Source organism: Cavia porcellus, unplaced genomic scaffold, assembly GCF_034190915.1.
Source record: "Cavia porcellus strain 051 isolate PalLab524CR breed Dunkin Hartley unplaced genomic scaffold, mCavPor4.1 scaffold_17, whole genome shotgun sequence".
Taxonomy (NCBI): domain Eukaryota; kingdom Metazoa; phylum Chordata; class Mammalia; order Rodentia; family Caviidae; genus Cavia; species Cavia porcellus.
This window is the reverse complement of record NW_026947500.1, coordinates 21,338,230-21,358,032: the sequence shown is the minus strand read 5'-3', so window position 1 is coordinate 21,358,032 and position 19,803 is coordinate 21,338,230. Positions and strand designations below refer to the sequence as shown.

At 36.2% G+C, this 19,803-nt stretch overlaps 1 protein-coding gene and 1 non-coding gene across 8 annotated transcripts in view; both read left to right on the top strand.

Moving 5' to 3' along the window:
- Ercc6l2 (ERCC excision repair 6 like 2) overlaps nt 1-19,803 on the top strand; it is a 114,024-nt gene that overhangs the window by 30,244 nt on the left and 63,977 nt on the right. For 4 of the 7 annotated variants that reach the window (XM_063227388.1, XM_063227391.1, XM_063227392.1 and 1 more), the window contains 8 exons: nt 137-344; nt 3,090-3,230; nt 4,098-4,211; nt 5,287-5,406; nt 5,999-6,037; nt 15,290-15,361; nt 16,030-16,175; nt 19,174-19,311. In XM_063227388.1, the coding sequence (XP_063083458.1) occupies nt 137-344; nt 3,090-3,230; nt 4,098-4,211; nt 5,287-5,406; nt 5,999-6,037; nt 15,290-15,361; nt 16,030-16,175; nt 19,174-19,311 (978 nt within the window). The remainder of the gene's footprint in view (nt 1-136; nt 345-3,089; nt 3,231-4,097; nt 4,212-5,286; nt 5,407-5,998; nt 6,038-15,289; nt 15,362-16,029; nt 16,176-19,173; nt 19,312-19,803) is intronic. The other 3 variants (XM_063227389.1, XM_063227390.1, XM_003468400.5) reach the window with 3 other exon arrangements.
- Nucleotides 2,309-2,440, top strand: LOC111756338 (small nucleolar RNA SNORA40). The gene has a single exon (XR_002790826.1). It is a non-coding gene; the product is annotated as a small nucleolar RNA SNORA40 (small nucleolar RNA).

Sequence of the window (19,803 nt, the reverse complement as noted above, 5' to 3'; positions counted from 1 at the left end):
AAAATTCTGTTTTCTTGACTTTTGATTTTGCTCTTAATAAACAGGTGACTTGGGTATATTTCTTAGAAGATAAATGAATGTTTTTCTTTTTAGGTAACCTATTAAACTCTCAATTTTTCTATCTGCCTTTATAAAGGGCTGTGCCAGGACTTTTAGGTAGCAGGATCCACTTTCAGAAGCAGTTTTCGGACCCCGTAGAACATGGTCAGAAGCACACAGCGACAAAGAGAGAACTGGCCACTGGCCGGAGGGCCATGCGCAGACTTGCAGCACGAATGTCTGGCTGTCTCCTCCGGCGCACCAAGGCGCTCATCAGTGGTCAGTTGCCCAAGAAGGAAGATCGGGTAAGAGCTGCGTTTGTGTGTGTAATCAATTTTTGTCACATTTTATTATTTCTTCTTGAAAAATTCCTTTTTAAGAGAAAGTCTGTATCTGGTATTTTGTACTGTAATTTTGTGTTGTTATTTTTGTGGAAAAAGTTTGTTATCTGCAAAATTTCAGGAAACGTTGTTAGCCCAGTTGTTTTCCTAACTTTACTGATCTGTTGGCTACTGATCTGTTGACAGATTTATTGTTAGTGTATGTGTTAGTCAGCTTTCTGTTGCTGTAACAAATGCTTAATTCTTAATATCTTAATGAACAATTAATATCTAACTCAACTTAAAAAGATTTCTTTTGGCTCTTGGTATATGACGTTTTGGTCTGTAGTCTCTTGGCTGTGTTACTCACTGGGCCCATCCTTCAGGAAACATGAAGCTGCTCTGGTGTGTTATGGGCTGGTGAGTGAAAACCCTGCCTGCGATGGGCAGTGCGGCTTGGTCGGGAGCAGCCAGGCAGAAAAGACACAGGAGGGGCTAGATTCCCAAAGTCTCCCTTAAGAGCCGGGCCTCACTGACCTTCCTTCGAGGAGGCTTTCCTCCTGAAAGTTCTGCTGCTTCCCAGCAGTGCCCCAGGCCGGGGCCAGGCCTTTGGTGTGTGACCCTTTGTAGGTGCATTTAAGATCCAAACCACAGCATACATTAGACTCATTTCTTAAAACTTTTGGTATAGTTATTCCTCAAGGAAGTAGGAAAAACTTCTGTCCTTAGTGTGTTTTCTGTTTCACTTTGTCCTTTCTGTATGGTCTGCCCTCTGTGACCCGTTATGTGTAGCCATAAATCTAGTTGTAGGACCAAAGGGATTAAGAGCTTGAGTTTTAGATTTGTTTTACTAACAGTGATATTTACAGTTATAAAACTAACTTAAGTTTTTGAATTTTGTGAAAAAGCTGATTAATTGCTTAAGAAAATTTGGGTTAACTTTAATAGAATTTTAAAAATAGTTTTCTTTAATAGTGAATTTTAAAAATTAATTTATTTATGCAGATCAAACTCAGGGCTTCATGCATGATAGGCAGTCACTTGACCTGAGCCTCATTCCTAATTTTTCTTTCCTAGTTTTAAATTTTGTGATTTTTCTTGATAATGCAATGGAATAATGGTTCTATAAAGTGCTGTGAGTGAATCTAATTAAGGTTGCCCCAAGTAAAGGTAATCCTATCAAATGTCTTCTAATGTAGGATATTTTGTGGATTATTACTTTAAAAAGAGATTTGATATAAATACACAAGTTAGGGAAATTGATAGTATATATGACATTTGATATTTAAAGCAAATACTGTATTGAGATAGTTCATGAATACATACTTTCATAAAGTGTTTTGCACAGTTATGTGTATATTATTTGCTAATGTGGGAACAATAAAAATATGAATATATGAAGAAAATTATGCATAGCATTTTAAAACATGGGCTTTGAAATCAAATACTATGAGTTTGAATCCTGACTTCTCTACTTAAAAGTTTTGTAACTTGAAGCAGTTTGCTGACTGTCAAACAGATACTTTGACTTGTTAAATGGAAATGATTTACCTTGCTTGACTGCTCTGAAATGCATGATGCAAGAGAGATGTTTAGTAAATGTTAAAATGTTTAATAATAGCAATTCAAAACTCCCTACGTTAATCAGTGATACCATGTTACACTGTTTCTTTTTGTTCTGATATGTACTTTTATATTCAAGATTGAGATTCAAGATAGTATATTTTATTTATGCATGTTTAAATCTAGTATCATTTTAGGTAGACATCCTTAGATTTGTTCAGTGCACATTTGTCATTTTTTGCAGTAATATTCTTTGTAGTGGCATATAAATACTTACAAGTAGATGATTTTTATTTCTTGTTCACATTCTTGAAAGCCCTACCATGGGTGTGTTTAGTTTTATGGCTGTAATTACAAATAGTTGTATTAATAATTTATAGTATTATGGCACTTGAGTATGTTTTTGTCTTAACTTGGTGGACTAAAAACTTACTGAACAGGTGCAAAACATAAAACCTCTTTTGCAACCCAGAACTCATTGTTCAGTATGAGTTTTGATACATATAAGAAGGAATATTATTGAGAAAAAATAATTTGTAGTATTATGAAAAATACAAAATAGATTGTATAATAATTTAGTTGTATTGCTCTATCAAATTTCTTATTTTGAATTTAGACATAAAATACCTGCTTGTGCTTTTATGTATACTTTATTAATCATTATCTTTATTAATCTTGAAAATTTATAGCAAGATATTAAATATAGATAACTGTATTTTTAGTTTGCAATAATCAAGGAGTTTTCCAGCTATTTCAGTAAGCATTTATTATTCATAGCATTATTCTGAAGTATTGTCTTTTTCCTTATCAATTTTTTATCTTAAACTTTAATCATTTATTTGCATGATGGACTAATAGAACCTTATGAAGACCCAGAGCATATTGAGAAATGAAAAAGGACACAATTAACTTTCTAAATATTTTCTTTTGATTAAAAACAAAGTATGATTTTATTTGAAAATTAAATTATAAGTTGTGTAGCCTACAGTGAAGTAGAAAGCAAAAAAAAAAAAAGGAGATAATTGGGAAAAATTATCATAATATAACTAGAGGGAAAATAGTTTATGAACAATTCTCACTATTACAGTCTATTAAATCCTATGTACATTGTATTATTCTTATTGCAACAAAACATACTAGTGATTGCCTTGTATTTTATCTTGCCAGATGGTTTATTGTTCTCTGACAGACTTCCAGAAAGCTGTCTACCAAACAGTGTTAGAAACAGAAGATGTGACTTTGATCCTTCAATCTTCTAAGCCTTGTACCTGTAACAGTGGCCGGAAAAGGAGAAACTGTTGTTATAAGGCAAGTGTTTCAGTTTATCTTTGCCATCTTGCTTTTGGCAAAGAAGCACTTTAACTTTAAAAGCTATAAATTTCTAAAAAGAATAGTTTTTTAAAAACTCTTTACAGTATTAAATAGCAACCACATACAAATTTTGTGTTCAAATATAGCTTCAGAAATTAATTTTTGTAGTTAAACTTCAAATTGATATATTCTCTTTTAGCTTTTATTGGGGAGTACCCTACTTGTATCGTGAAATTTCATTTTCGGGGATTTGGCCCTTCTGTACTAGTAGTAAAATAACTCACTCTTGCATTGTAAGCTGTGATACCGACAGATATACTGCAGTTTAACAGGTGCTGTTACCAATAGAGAAAGTTTAGAAACAAAGTTCACTTATACTTTTCTACTTTCTGTTTTCTGCTCTTTTGTTTCACCTGTTTCATGTCACATACCCAGGTATATATAGGGATCCAGTAGATAGATTTTATTTCACCTCATTTATTCTACTGTGATTAGCCACTTCCCAGTTTTATAATAGCCCCGTTTCCTATAAAAACTAGTACAGAGAGAGGAGTCCTTTTAGCATTGCCACTGCATCATATTCTGTCACCAATAACCATGTAGTGGCAGCATTTCCATTACAGTGCACCATCAGGATCAACACATTCCAGAATGAGGACCTTGTCTCCACTGTTATTAAAAATAACACTGTCCAGTGATTCACCAAAAATGATTCCACATTTGTGACTCAGATACTTTGTGTAAATGGTTGACTGTCATTTTCTTAGGCTTTATTTGGCTCAAAGTAAGAACTGTTATTATAAGTGGTATATGTCATGATGAAAACAATAATATAGCCTTCTCTTATTTTTTCTTCGGTTACAGACTAATTCACATGGCGAAGCTGTGAAAGCCTTGTATTTCAGCTACCTTGCAGTCCTTCAGAAGGTGGCAAACCATGTTGCGCTGCTGCAGGCTGCCAGCACCTCCAGACACCAGGTGTGGACTGGCTTTCCACATTTCTTTGTGAGGCTGCTGGTGTATAAATGATACTTGCTGTAAAAATTTTTAGTTAAGTATCTTGGAGGTTTATGTATTAAATTTAAGAGAAAACTGACTTGTTAATTTAAAAATTTAAATCTCTGAGGCCTGGAGGATGTAGCTTAATGTTAGGGGAAGTCCTAGACTTAATCATCAGCACAGTAAATAAATAAATAAAAATTTAGATATTAGGGAAAGTGTAGCATTATATTCATTTTTTTCCATTTTTTTTTTGGTATCGGAAATCGACCTCTTATTTGCCAGGCAGGTGCTGTGCTGCTGAGGTGTATCCCTAGCCCTATATTCTTAAACAGAAAAAAGTTAAGCTTAGTAACTTTTTTATATGCCTCTAATAATGTTCACATATTTATTTTCCCTTATAGTCTTATTTGAGTAAATAGGTATGTAATTTCATTTATCTAATCTGGTTAAAAAGAGATCTTATAGTAATCTATATACTAAATCTTATACCTATTTCCCAAACTGGCAAAAATCATAATCTCAAAGTTTAGGATTAAATATAATCATTTACTTGAGTTTTTAGTTGTGTCATATTTAGAATACAACATAAGTAAAAAGTCCTTTCAAATGCTTTTTTGTAATGATTTCATATTTTTTATAAGTCAATTCTGTTAAAATGAAATTTAATAAGAATTTAATTTTTTTGATAGTAGTCTTTACTCTTTTGGGAGTATTTGCCCTCCTTATTTTGGAAATCTTAAAAAAATAATTAGTAGGGGCTGGGGATTTAGCTCAGCAGCATAAGCACCTGCCTTGCAAGCAGACGGTCATGAGTTCGATCCCCGGTACCGATAAAGATGCAAAAGACAAAAAAAAAAAAAAATTAGTAGCCATATTACTGAGAATTTATCAAAGTCAAATGTGTTGAACATATCACTTAAAGATTTTCTGAATTATTAATCTTAGACAAGACCAAATCTTCCAAGTAACATTTTAAAAAAATACATGGTTTTAATTTATGCAGGTTTAAATTTGTTAAATTGAAATCTTTTCTTCTCTTTTCTCGCACAAGGAAACTCTTATCAAAAGGATATGTGATCAAGTATTTTCCAGATTCCCAGATTTTGTTCAGAAGAGCAAAGATGCCGCCTTTGAAACACTTTCTGATCCTAAATACAGTGGGAAAATGAAGGCAAGTGCTCTTGTTTTTAGGGTTCATATGGACAGACACTATAGAAAACATGTAGAGATGTGGCTGGATGTCTGCTCATCTGAACAGGTGTCCTGAGGTCAGGACAGGGTGGTGGCTTGGATAGCAGGCATTGCTGATGGCAGGCTGACCAGTTCACTCTGAACCCGGGGTTCAGTTGTGTGTGCAGCTGGTTCTCAGTAGTGGTTGTCTCAAGTGTATTTCACTTTCCTTATTAGTGTGTTGGGTTTGTGCCCTTTTAAAGTGTGTGCTGTTTCTTCATAAGTAATAACTTGTCCTTAAGAAAGAAGCTTTTTACGTGTTCCTGCTAACCAGCAGGGTGAGGTAAAGCATGCACCTACAGTTAGAAAAAGGGACTTCTTGTAGCGTCCAAGTGGTCAAAGCCTCCTTTCTCTACTGACACTTTCTACCTCTTGCTTTTCCTTGCCATGAGGTAGTAAGTTTGCAAGGGGATATTCCGTATGACAGGGAAAGTGACCTGTTGTTGTGCTGCTCTTGATGATCTGTTTGTGAATAAGGGGTCTGGAGATGAGTCTGATTCTCCAGCTTTGACCCTGACTCCTTGGTGTTGCAGGTGACAGCAGCTGGCAGCCGTTTGCCTTCTTGCACCAAAGTGAGTTTGCTTAACCCCTTAACAGCTGTCTGCAATCTTTATTTATGGACTGACAGATTTTTACATAACAGTTCTCAACTTCATGTTACAATTAAGAAAAGAATCTGTTATTTCTTTTGGCAAAAGGAATAAAAAAGAAAGTACAGTAATTCAAAGTAGTCAGTTCTGTTTTTTCTGGAAATACTTATAGTATTTAATCTAGATAAGCTCATCAGGACCTCTAACTTTAATGAAATAGGTTAGGAATGCAAGTAGTCAAGAGACTGGATTAAAATTTTGTATTTTTTATATTTATGAATATATGTTTGCTGTCCATATTGCTCAACAACAACAACAAAAAAACCCACACCCTGGAGGAAAGACAGCCTCTTTAACAAATGGTGCTGGAAAAACTGGCTATATATGTGCGTAAGATTGTCTCTAGGTGGACCTCTTATCATGTACTAAAATAAAATCAAAATGAATTCAAGACCTGGATATTAAAAGAGACATTTCATCAGCCAGAAGATAAAACAAGTAAGATTCCTGAAGGCATAGGCATAGGTAAAAGCTTTCTGAACAGAACCCCAGTTGCACATGAAATAACATCAAGAATCAACAAATAGTATTATATCAAATTAAAAACTCCTATACAGGAAAGGAAACAACCAACAGAATGAAGACACGAATCATAGCGTGCGAAAAACATGTTGCCAGCTATTCCTCTGATAGAAGACTAACATCTTGAATATGTAAAGAACTCAAAAAATTTAAACCCCTCAAAATAGAAGACCCAATCCAAATATGGGCAACCAAAATGAATAGACATTTCTCAGAAGAAGCACAGGAAAAAATGTTCAGCATCACTGTCCATGAGAGAAATTAAAATTAAAACACTGAGATTCCATCTTACTCCAGAAAGAATGGCTGTTAGACATTGAATATTAACAAATGTTAGTGAGGCTGCAGGGAAAAAGGACCCCTCTACACTGTATTGAAGAAGAGTGGTGATGATGATGTCCTTGTCTTCCTCCTGCTTTTGGAGGGACAGCTCTGAGGTTTTCCCTATTTAATATAATGTTGGCAGTGTGATGGTCATACATGACTTTCACCATTTTGAGATAAGGTTTGGACTGAGGATAAGGCTCAGTGCCACAGCACCTGCCTTGCAAGCACGAGGTCCTGAGTTTGATTTCCAGTACCAAGAAAAATTTAAAAAATTTTTTTTTTTTGTCTTTTTCATTTTTATCGGTACCAGGGATCGAACTCACGACTGCCTGCTTACAAGGCAGGCGCTTATGCCGCTGAGCTAAATCCCCAGCCCCACCAAGAAAAATTTTTGATAAGGTCCTTCTGTACTTATTTTCATTGGGGTTTTTTTCCTCATTAATGAATATTGGATTTTGTCAAAGACTGTTCTGCATCTATGGAAGTGATCATGTGATTTTTGTCCTTGTTTCTATTGTTGTGGTGAATTACATTTATTGATTTGTGTATGTTGAGCTGCCCTTGTATCCCTGTGATGAAGCCTACTTGGCCATGATGTAAAATCTTTAAAGGATTCGTTGTCTTCTGTTCGCCAGTATCTTGTTGAAGATCTTAGTATCCAAGTTCATTAAATATATTGGTCTATAATTTTCTTTTTTATTTGAGTGCTTGTTTGGTATTGGAATCAGAGTAATGCTAGCTTCTAGGAATGGATTTAGAAATACTCCTTCCCTTTCAATTGTATTAAAGAGGTTTAGAAATATTGGCATTAAATCATCCCTGAAGCTCTTACAGAATTCAGCAGTGAATTCATTGGTTCTAGGCTTTTCTTACTTAGTTTTTTTTTTTTTAATTATCTCAATTTCATTACCTATTATGGGACTGTTTGGAATTTTTATTCTACTTTGTTCAGTTTTAGTACTTCATTAGTATCTTTGAATCTACTTGTCTTTTTTAGATTTTCTTAACTTGGCTTTTAAATAGTGATAATATTCTGTATTTCAGTGGTGTCTTGTGGATTTCATTTTCATTTCTCATTACATTGATAAGGTCTTTTCTTTCCTTCTTCCTTATTTTTTTGAAGAATAATTCTTTCATTCATTGATTTTTTTTGGTTGTTTGTTTGGTGTTGTTTTCCTAATCTCAATTTCATTAATTTATGCTCCAATCTTTATGGTTTTTTTCCCTTTTTACTAGCTTGGGTTTGATTATTCCTGTTTTTGAGGGGACTTGAGGTATATCATATGGTTATTTTTTGGAACTCGCTCCTTTTTGCCAGTGTGGGCATTCACAGCAATAAACTGTCCTCCGAGGATGGGTTTCGGTGTGTCCCATAGGTTCCAATATGTCATACTGGCACTATCGTATGAGTCTAAGAATCATTACATTTCTTCCTTGTTACCTATTGATTATTCAAGGATATATTATTTAATCTCTATTTGGAAAATTATGTGTTTTTTGTTTTTGCCGTTGATTTCTAGTTCATTGCACTGTGGTCTGATAATGTATATGGGATAACTTTCATTCTTTGAATTTATTTAAACAAGCTTTATGAGCTAGTATGTGGTCTATTTTGGAGGAAGTTCTATGTGCTGTTGAGAAGAATGTGTATTTTGTTGTTCTAAGATAGAACACAGATAACTATTATCTGTAGATATCTTTGTTTGAAGGTTTGGTTCAACTGTAATAGTCCTTTTTTTCGTGGTTGATCTGTCTCTTGGTGAAAGTGATTATTGAGTCTCTCACATGATGGTGTTAATGTTTATGTCCAGTAGTATTTGTTTTATGTGAAACTGGGAGTGCTGGTATTCAGTGTGTATGTATTGATAGTTGTTCCTCTTCCCGTTAAACTGTTCCCTTAACCAATATATAGTGACATTCTTTGCCCCTTCTGATGAGTTTTGTTCTTCCTTGAAAATCGGATAGCTACTTGGGTTAAAATGTGTCTCGTGTACAACATTCTGTTCTTTTTACTTTTTTGATCTAGTCTGCCACTCTGTGTTTTCTGATTGTGGAATTGAGACACTTAGAATTATTCCTGAAGGTATTGACTTACTCCTGTCAATTACTGGACTATTTTTCTGTTGTCAATTTCTTTGTTTTTCCTTTTTGCTTAACTGCTTTCCTTCCTTGTTTTATTATTCCATTAGACTTTTTGGAATCATTGGCTTCATTTCTTTTTGTGTAGGAAAGCCTTGAAAATTTTTTGGAGAACTGGTTTAGTAGTCATGAGTTTCTTAAGATGTTTTTTGTCATAGAAGGATAGCCTTTACGATGTGCATTTAGAAGTTTGCTATAATTCTAATGGATTGTAAATGATTTCCTGCTTTTCTCTATTCCTTTTGAGATTCTGGCCTTGTGTTGGAATTCTGGAATTTTGGCTACAATGTGTCATGGAGAAGTTCTTTTCTGCTTGTGGATATTTGGGGTTTTATATGCCTCACTTGAATGTATGCTGAGTTCCTTCTTCATACTTGAAGAAAAGTTTTCTGCTATGATTTTTGTGAACAAATTTTATGCCATTTGTGCTATCTTCTTTAATTAGGAACAGTTAGTCTTAGGTTACTATTTGCATCCTCTAGAAGCCATTGGGCCCATTTTCTTTGTTCTATTTTTGTTTTTGAGATATGTCTGAGTATATGCTCATATGCGTCAGACCTGTCTTTTCTAGTTTTGACATTTTCTTTTCATTTTGATCATTTTTCCACCCTTACTTTCAATAGAATTCTTCATCTCCTGGATTTCTTTTTGGTACCTTTTCATGGACTCTTTAATTCTTTGCTAAATTGATCATTCATATTGTAAATTATTTTGGTTAGCCCTGCTATTTTTTAAATTTGAATCTTCTTTAAACTCACTGATCAGTTTGTTTATTTAGTCCATTATTTGTTTTTTGGTGTATCATCTTCAGGCTCTCTGAGTTTCTGCTGCTTCTTTAATCATGTCATACAATTCAACCAGTAGCTTTTGGATTTTCTTCCCCTGAGTGACACTGGATCAGTTTTGGAAGCGTTGGGAATTTTGGGGGGGCATGTGTTGTCTTGTTTCCTCATAGGTTGGTGTGTGCATGTGTGTTGAGGACAGGGGATCAATTAGAATGGAGCAATTCTCGTAGTAGTATGGTATCTTTCATTAATGTCTCTTTCTAGTGATGTGATCTTGCTTTTTGGTGTTTATTTACCTTTTTGCCTTTTTCAGTTTGGAAGGATCAGGCCAGGTTACTATTTCATAAGAGAAATTCCTATCTGTTGTGTCAGTTTCAACAGATCTAGCTGCACATTCTCATGTACATTGAAAATTACTTTAACAATTTCACCCTTATATATATCATAGTATACTACTACTGACAGGTAGACTGAGATATGGGTGGAAGGAGGAGAGGGAAGAGGAGAAGGCAGGGGGTCAATCAGATAAAACAGAAAGAACAATGACAGTGATTAGAGGAAGAGGTAGACAAACACCAACACCACTCGGAGTGAAGAGCATATCACTGTGATATTATATTTTTTTTTTTATTTTGAGCAGAGGGCTGGTATAGAGGAGGTTTAAATGAATATTTGTGAGAGCAGAAGAAAAGATACAGGGAAAGGAAGTGTAATCGGAGACTGAGGGAAGCTATGAGAAAATCTGAGCCAGCTAAATGCTGATAGTTACCTTGTGTTTGGATCCTTTATGCACATTTCTGGTGAAGGTTACCCTGCTTTGCTCAAGTTAATTCTCACTCCCCTTCTCTCATCTACAGACACCTCCCACATACATGTGACATTAGGACTCCAGTTGAGCATGCCCATAGCTCATTCTCTAGCTCAACAGAGCCCATATCCTGCTCACCCTTTTTGCCCCCTGCCAAGTTGTCACCTTTCTGTTTACAAACTCAGTGGTGTCTAGGGCTGTCTGGTTCTCAGTGACAGGAGAATCAGTCCACAGCTACTTGCCCGCAGTACAATACTATTACTATGGAATATTTGAAAATATCTCGGATTACAAGTGATGTATTGTATCATCTCAAACAACAAAAGTAGCTTTCTGTGCAGTATATCCTTGGTTTAATATGCTATTGTCTTCAGAGAAATGAAAAGACAAGCCCCAGACCAGGAGAAAAGATTGATAAAATAAGTTTGGTATCAAAATAATTGGTAAAATATATAAAGAACTGTTACAACCAGCAGTAAGAACACAGCAAAATTTAAAAGTGGACAAAAGATCTGAACAGATTTCTCATCAAAAAATAAATATAGATGACAAAGAAGCACATGAAAAGATGTTCAATGTAATATGACATTAAGTAATTTCAAAATAAAATACAGAATACTGCTGTACACCTATTGGAATGGCCAAAAGCCAGCACATTCAGAACACTGGCCGCACAAAATGGAGGTGAGGATGTGGAGACACAGGCACGCTCATTCATTCCTGGTGAGAATGCAAGAGGGGCACCTTAGTAGACAGTTTTGGTAGCTTCTCCTCAAAATATTCTCATCAAAGAATATTTAATGCAGAAGAAATTTCAAGACAGTCTGATGTTGAGGTGATAGCATGACTACTACTGTTAGTAGCTTTTAGCCAGGTGTGTTGAGATTCAAGAGCAGAGAGCCCAGCAGAATTATTTAAAATGTTTTGAGTTTGGCCAGAAAGGAAGGTCCAGGAAAGCTGTGGACTGTAAAGATAGAACAGAGTACTTGGGAGCTGAGAAGGAACAGAACAATAGAAAAGGTAGTGTGAGGATATGAGAACCAACAGAACTCCACCCTATGCAGCTTCACATTTGCAGAAGTGAAAGACTTCACTTTGAGAAGAGATTCCCAGAGGACTATGTTGCAGAATGGTGGAAACCTAGAGATTTTGTTCCTTGAGATTGAGTTCAGAGTGCTCAGCAGTCAAGCACTAGAACCTACAACCAAGAGAGAGAGAAGCCTAGGTACTGCTCCAACAGGCATCAGACCTTGGTGTCATTGACATGGTGCTAATTTTAGGGGTATGCAGAACGCAAAAATTATGGGGTCAGGATGGCTGCTGCCCAAATTCCAGAAGGAGACCTGGGAGGCCAGAGGTTGTGCTCCTGAGAGGGCATTTTGTGAAGCTGTGAGTGTGAAGCCCAAGGTACAGTGGGAACCTCAGAAGATTGGAGAAAGCAGGAATCTGGATCATCTGAGGAAAGCAGCGAAGAATGAGCAGAGCCAGCCTAAGCGAGAAACCATGGAACTACAATCATTCGCAGTACCATAGGGTGGAACCACTGAAGCCCTTTGGAGTTCATAACTTGCCACAGATTGCCAGGGATGCTGGACATGAGGAACTGCAGGATTTAATGCTCACCCTGTGGATTTTAGAATGACATTGGTCCCATTCCTTTGTATCTCCATATTTATTTGTATGCTTTGGAGTGGTAATGTTTATCTTGTGCCCTTGAATGTTGGCAGTCTTTAACTTTATTTTCTGTTGTGCAGGGGCTTGCAGCTAAGATATTGACTTAAATATCAGAGGAGACTTTGGCCTTGGACTTTTCAGCAGTGCTGAAACTATCAGGACATGGGCAACTCTGAGAGATGGGATGGACTAAATGCCTTTTGCATAAAAGGATGCAATGAGGCTTGGGGGAGGGCAGAGCCAGAATGTTACGGTTTGTGTCCTCCTGAAGCCTTGTGAATTCATAGGTGTAACTTTTTAGGAGTTCCAGGATGTGTGAAGCTGGGATTAAGGGTGTGGTGCTAGCATGCAGGGCGTGTGATTACTAAATTAAGTCCACTGATTGGTTTGACATAATTCTAGGTGTGGATAAGGGGAAGCCTGCCCCTACCCCATGTGAGTACTACTCACCCTAAGTACCTGTGGCCTGGGTAGAATTTAAGGGACAATAGAGACCTGTGGTCATTGATGCTACTTCATTGCTTTCCTGACTTCTGCCAGCCAGGAACTATTTCTGCTCTGCCATCCCATCCTGCCTCACAGCCAGCCAACTACTGACCCAAACCTCTACAAATTGAGCCAAACCATTCCTCTTTTAACTTTGGGTGTTGGGATTTTATCTCAGAAGCTAGAAAAGTAACCAAGTCCCTTAGCAATAAGAAGATTGAGGATCACACTGTGATAAGAATGGAGAAATCTTCAATGCATATTGCTAAATGAAGAAGCCAGTCTCAAAAGGCTACATGTTGTGCAATTTTAACTAGATGACCCAGGAAAAGGATAAATTATGGAGTCAATATAAAGATCGGTGGCTTCTGAGGTTCTGGGGGAAGCAGGATGAATAGTATAGCACAGAAATGTTGTAGGACAGTGAAACTTTTCTGTATAGTACCACAATTATGAATGCGTGTCATGATATAGTTGTTGAAACCCTGAGAACTGTATGACACAGGAGTGAGCCCTATTGTGAATTCTAGACTGTACTTAATCATAATGTACAAATAGTTATCAAATTTTATTATTATAAAATAAGTGATTCTTTTTCTAATATTAATTTTATTGTATAGATATTAATAGGAGAAAGGGGCAGGAGTGAGGTAGGAGAGGAAATATATATGGAACTTTTCTGTAGTTTCTACTCAGTTATTTAAAGTCTCATCAATGTAAAAGTTACTGCCTTTTTTTTTTTTCGGTACCAGGGATTGAACTCATGACCTCACACTTGCCAGGCAGGTGCTTATGCCTCGGAGCTAAATCCCCAGCTAAAAGTTTCTGTCTTAAGTGAAATTCACATTCATATACTTTACTGAACCAGTTGTTGTGGCTTGTGTCTACTTGTCATAGGTAGTGCTTTTTCAGAGGTTACTGGATCTAAAATGTGTGACACTGGGGTAGCCTAGATAGAACATGAAAGGGGCAGAGAGGAGTTGCTGCTGTCGCTTGCTTGCCTTTGCTGTCTTCTGCCTGTGAAAAACTGTTTTATTTCTCCTCTGTGATGCCCTTCTGCCATGCTGCCCTGTCTTGCAGCAAGATGACTATGGACCGAAACCTCTACAAACTCTAAGCCAAAACACCTTTCCTCCTTTAACTTTGAGTGCCAGGTATTTTGTCTCAGCAACAACAAAAGTAACTAAAACACCAGTTATTTCATTGAAATGTAAAAGTAAATGCAAATAAACCTTATATGTTATATTAACATGTTGACCTGAGTTGTGATGGTTCCATTTGCCATTTGATTGCTTACCTAAACAAATTCAAAAAACTCCCTAGCTTTTTTTGAGGGATTGAGAGTAAGAATCCAGCTTAGCATGAGGTCTTCACTTGCTCAACTGTTAAGAAAGAGTGTTATATTGGGTATAAACTTTTATTTGGAAGTTTAAATGTTTAAACCAAGCATGGCGGCATACATTTTTAGTTCCAGAACTTGGGAGGTTGAGGTGGGAGGCTCACCAAGAGTTCAAGGCCCGCCTGGACTGCATAGTGAGTTCAGGGCCAGCCTAGACTGCATACTGAGACCCTGTCTTAGAAAAGCAAGTTTAAATGTTTATCATTGATTAAATAAGATTGCTTAAGTGATCTTTTCATTTAGACTTAGTACAGAAAATTCCTTTTCTTCTTTGTGGATTGCTTTTCTACCATGTTCTGGAGCTGTCATTGCCAGATGTGGAAATGGCTGTTTAAAAATAACAGTATTTCTGTTATATACAAGGCTTGGACTGTTTGCTTCCTTTCTAATAGCACTGTGTGTGGGGCCAAGTTACTGACATTTTGAGGTCAAAATCCAATCTGGAAGGCAGGGCTTACTATAAATATAGAAACAAAGGGGAGAAAATGAGAAAAGGTATATATCTGACTGATTATTCCAAAAAAAGTAAATATCAGGACTTTTAGAGCATAGATGTAATTGAACTCACTTTATTACATTTATCCAGAGACAACTTAAATACTTCCTAAAAGGTATGCTGCTTAACATATTATAGATATAAAGAAAATGTACTTTGGAAATTAATTAATCTATTTAAATACACCTCGTTTTGCTAAAATCAGACGAGGTAAAATAAAGTCTTTAGGAACTTTACTTTCTTATTGATAATATGATATTGAATAACATTTAATGTAATACCTAATGCTTTATTTCTCTAACTTGGAAAAACTAAAAGGAATTAGTGAAGGCGACTACAGTTAGCATTATAACAAATAATTTTTAAGAAATTCTCAAGCTGGGTGCATTAGCTCAGTGGCATAAGTGCCTGCCTGGCAAGCACAAGGTCATGAGTTTGATCCCTGGTACCAAAAAAAAAAAACTCAAGTGATATTTATATGTATGAAGCACACTTTTAATTGGAACAGGTTCACTGATGATCTGTGCTTCATTTCCAGGTTCTTCAGCAGCTTTTAAATCATTTCAGGAAAAACAAAGATAAGGTTCTTCTCTTCTCCTTTTCCACCAAGGTGAGTTTCATCTGAGTGCATTCTTCACTGATCAGCCCTGACTCCTGAGGCATAGATCAGAAAGGACAAAGTGACCGACAGCCACATTTTGTCTTAACCACATGATAGTAAGTGGCAATGAGGTTAGCGACTCAGAATTTTCAAGCAGACACTTACATATCGGTTAGCTCAGAGGGTTACTGTCGAGTAGCAAAGAAAGACTTTTTTGGTTGATTTTCTTGTTAATACTTAAGGTCCTCTGTAGAACATTTAAAATATTTTAGGGGATTAAGAAAATAGCCTGAGTAGTAAAATGCATTCTTACAAATGACTTGACCAGTAATTTTCTTTTTACTTAGTTGAAGTTTTTATTTTTATTTTTTTTTAAATCAAAAGTTTTTAAATTTTAAAGCAAGTTTCAGAATGATGAAGAGAAACAGTGGGTCAGCAGTATGAAAAATACTTATTTTTTGTGGTGCCCGTGATCACACCAGTAATCACCTGTGCGTGGTAGCCAAGTGGTCTACTTGAGGCACAGCCCCAGCCCCCAAATACTTGATTGCTCATGGAATTTTAAGAAAGCAATCATGAGCACCACTAATGAATGTTGGCAAATCCAATCTCTGTTACGGAATGAAGCTTACGGACTTATAGGAATGTGTCTGCCTGCCCCGCTGCCTGCCTTCCAGCTGCTCGATGTGCTGCAGCAGTACTGCATGGCGTCCGGGCTTGACTACCGGCGGCTGGACGGAAGTACGAAGTCGGAGGAAAGACTCCGGATTGTGAAAGAGTTCAACAGTACGCAAGACGTGAACATTTGCCTTGTCTCAACGATGTAAGAAAATCAGTCTCGATAGCTTGATTTGTATCTAGTTGTGTTTAAGATTTAGAGTAATTTTAGAGCTGTTCTGGATTAATTTCGGTGGATATGCTTCTGCTAGTTTTATTTGACTTAGGGGAGGCAGCCAAAACGCTATTAATTATAACTGAAATACAGTATCTTGAGTCTCATGTAATGTTTTTCCTCATTTCCTTTATCACTGAATTCCCTTTATATTAAATATAGGTTTATAAAGATAACAGTTTTTTAAAAATGGAGGCAACCTCCCATATTTCTGGAGTAGTGTTGGGACACATCTTGTCAGGCTTCTTTTTCTGCTGGTTGTTGGGCGTCGCTGCAGCAGCAGCTTGTGGGAGCTCGAGGAACTCGGCCTCCGCCTTCACTGTGTCTTCACGGGGTAGCGCCACTGATAGGCATTTTACAAAGGCAAACAAGGGTTAGCACCTATTTATGAATCTCTAATTCAAATTTTGTAAAGAAAATACCCATTGGAGGAAGATTTAAATTAATATAAATACTTAAGTTATAGGAACCCCTTTGAGGAGTAATAAACCCCTAATTTTTCATATAAGAATGTTACAGATTTATTCCCACTGTCTTTCAAAAAGAATTTCAAGAGACTTTAAAAATAAACATGTAAAATACATGAAGAAAAGCAGAATAAAAATTGGCTTAAAATGAGAATTAAGATATATTTGTACTGAGACTCTGCTGTGGACCACTAAAATTATTCATCATTTCCCACAACAAAATCAAAAGAAGAGAAGCTTCGGATTCTCATTTTCCTATCAATGAATTTGAAAAGTCTTTTCTTACATGACTTCTTTCACGTAATGCATTATAGAATGCTGTCTTCCCTTCAGTTTTATGAAGCACACAAAGGCATGTTGTGTTTCAGAGCAAGAAGTGTGTTAATACAGAACTGTAATAGAGGTGGTAATCTCTTCCTCATCCCTTCTCCCTCAGCTCAGTATGCTGAGAACTGCTATAAAGATCCTGGTTATTTCTTCGCCTGCCTTAGAAAATTGGTTTTTAACCTATAAAGAGAATTTTTAACTTATTTTCAATGTGAGGTCTTGCTGTGTTGTCCACTCTGGCCTTGAATCTAAGATCCTACTTCCTCAGCTTCTTGAGTAGCTAGGATCACAGGTGTGCACCACTGCCTAATTGAATTTTAATTTTTAAAGATTGTATTTTTAATTTATGGAATCCTATTTTTTCCAAATCTACCCTATTTTACTTGCATTCTGATTTTATGATTTCTAGCCTTTCATTTCTTTAGTAATTTTAATCACTCTTTTTAAAAAACCTCCTTCTGGGTGGCACTTTTGCTCTGTCTTTCCTGTACTTGGAGATGCTAACTTTTCTTGTTGGTATCCCCTCTGGCTCTTGCCAGGTAGGTTGTTTATCTGTGTATTTTGTAATTTTTTCTTACATTCCTTTGTGGAAATCCTTTGGAGACTATTTGTATCATATGGCTTTGCCTTCTGTACTGAATCCCATCTGAGGCAAAGAAAGAAGCTTAGGACTCCTGTTTTACTGTGACTGTTTCCAAGAAGTAACTTTTTATGTAAGTCATTACATAAATAATCTTAAATAATATAATTAATACATTTTCTTCAGCTATGTTTTGCAAAAGACAAGTTCAGTTATTGTTTCATTTTTCTCATTGTGCAGTGAATTACATTTACAGTGGTGCCTTGGTTCACAATCTTAATTCTTTCCACAATTCTGGTAACAAGTCCAATAGGACGAGAACCAAATCAAATTCAGTGTTTAGGTTCATGTCAACCTTATGAGAAAGTTTGATGAAGATTATAGAAGAATCATATGTTTAACCTGGCCCCTTCTAGGTAAGACTTCATGAGAGAGAAATGAAAAAATAGATTTAGAGAAACACATTTAGGCTGAGAGAGTGACATAAATACACTAATGTCCAGAGAATATAAGTGGCTGGAGCTTAGAGTTCATGTAGAGAAGAGCTAGGTCTAATTAGGAGTAGCAAAGTAGGAGTCATTTGTTGATTGTACAAAGTTCGGTTTAAGAAACTGATTATTCGATGACAGGTTGTAGAGAAGGACAGATGTAAAAGATTTGGTCACTGCACCTTTAAAGTGTATAGCCAAAGAAGTATGGACATAGAGGATGAGTTGTTTAGAAATATGTGAAAGGAAGTTTTCTGTCCGTTGTGGTAAATGCAGGGTAGCAGGAGGCAGAGAGAAGAGGAATATCCAGTTCAGAATTTATAAATTACTCCAGAAGGACAAAGTGAGCCAGGTAAGAAAGAGTGCAGAGAAAATTATCTGAAGGTGGTGTATGAAGGCAACTTAATATTTTACTGGTTCTTTGGTTGAAGTTCCAGAATGACCAATATCAGAGTAGCTGCAGAGGAAATAGGTTGGTTTCTGATCAGTAGGAACTTAAGACTTTAGAATTTTCAAACGGGACCATTATACTTGGGGTTTTTACTGTAAGTTTAAAACTATTTTTATATAAAGTGGGAATGAATTCAAAGTCCTAGGGAAGGGATCACAGGAGACCAGTGTAATACCTGTAAGTCAGTGTAAGAACAGTTTGACATAAGACAGTAGAGAATGGACTCATAGATAAACATTTTCCAGATAAACTTGGCGGGATTTAATATTGATTGACTCATAGAGAAAGGGGAGTAGTGATGGAGAAGAAAAAATGATACCTAGAATGGCTTTCATTTTGATGAGTGAGTGTGTAGGTAGCAACCTAGGGAAAAGTATATGGAGAAAGCAACCCTCTGAGGCCAGAAAAGTATAAGAGGGAGCTCACTGCAAAATCAGCATTGATGGCAGCTTGTTCTCTGCTTAGTGGAAACAGAGAACATGTGGCATTTTTTTTGCAGTAGGTAAAGTAATTCCTTCAAGTTATTTACCCCCGATATTGTATTAGGTATTCTGTGACATGCTTTTTGACATGAATTTTAGAATGTACAAAAATAACTTTGTCATAATCTTGATAGGAATTTTATCATAGCTCAGTCTGGGAAAATTGACATCGTTATGTTGATCCTTCCAATCCATAAGCATGTGGATCTTCCACTTCAGATCTGCATTGATCTCTTTAATCAACATTTTGTGATTTTCAACCTACAAATGCTGTATGTATTTTGCTTCCTTTATATTATATTTAAGCATTTCATTTTCTTTTGTGTGGTTGTAAATGGTATTGCTTTCAATTTTTGGTTTTCCATTTTTTAATCCAAAAATCTGAAGCACAAATGCTCCAGAATCTAGTATGATATTACAAGTAGAAAATTCCAGTCCTGATTTCATGTGACAGATTGCAGTCAAAACACAATATACAACATCTAGTTTATTTAACATGAGGGGAAAAAAAACCCTTAGCCCCTTTAGCAAGCAAATCATGGACAAACTTGGCTTCATGTACAAAATTATAAAATGTAATGTATACCATTACTTTCAAGCTCTTTGTAAAGTAGTTTTGAAACATAAATGAATTCATGGTTTAGACTTGGCTTCCATCCCCAGAATATCTTCTAATGTGCAAATAGTCAAAAGTCTGAAAAACTCCTAAGTTTATAATAGTTCTGGCCCCAAGTGCTTTGGATAAGGAATATTCAATCTGACCA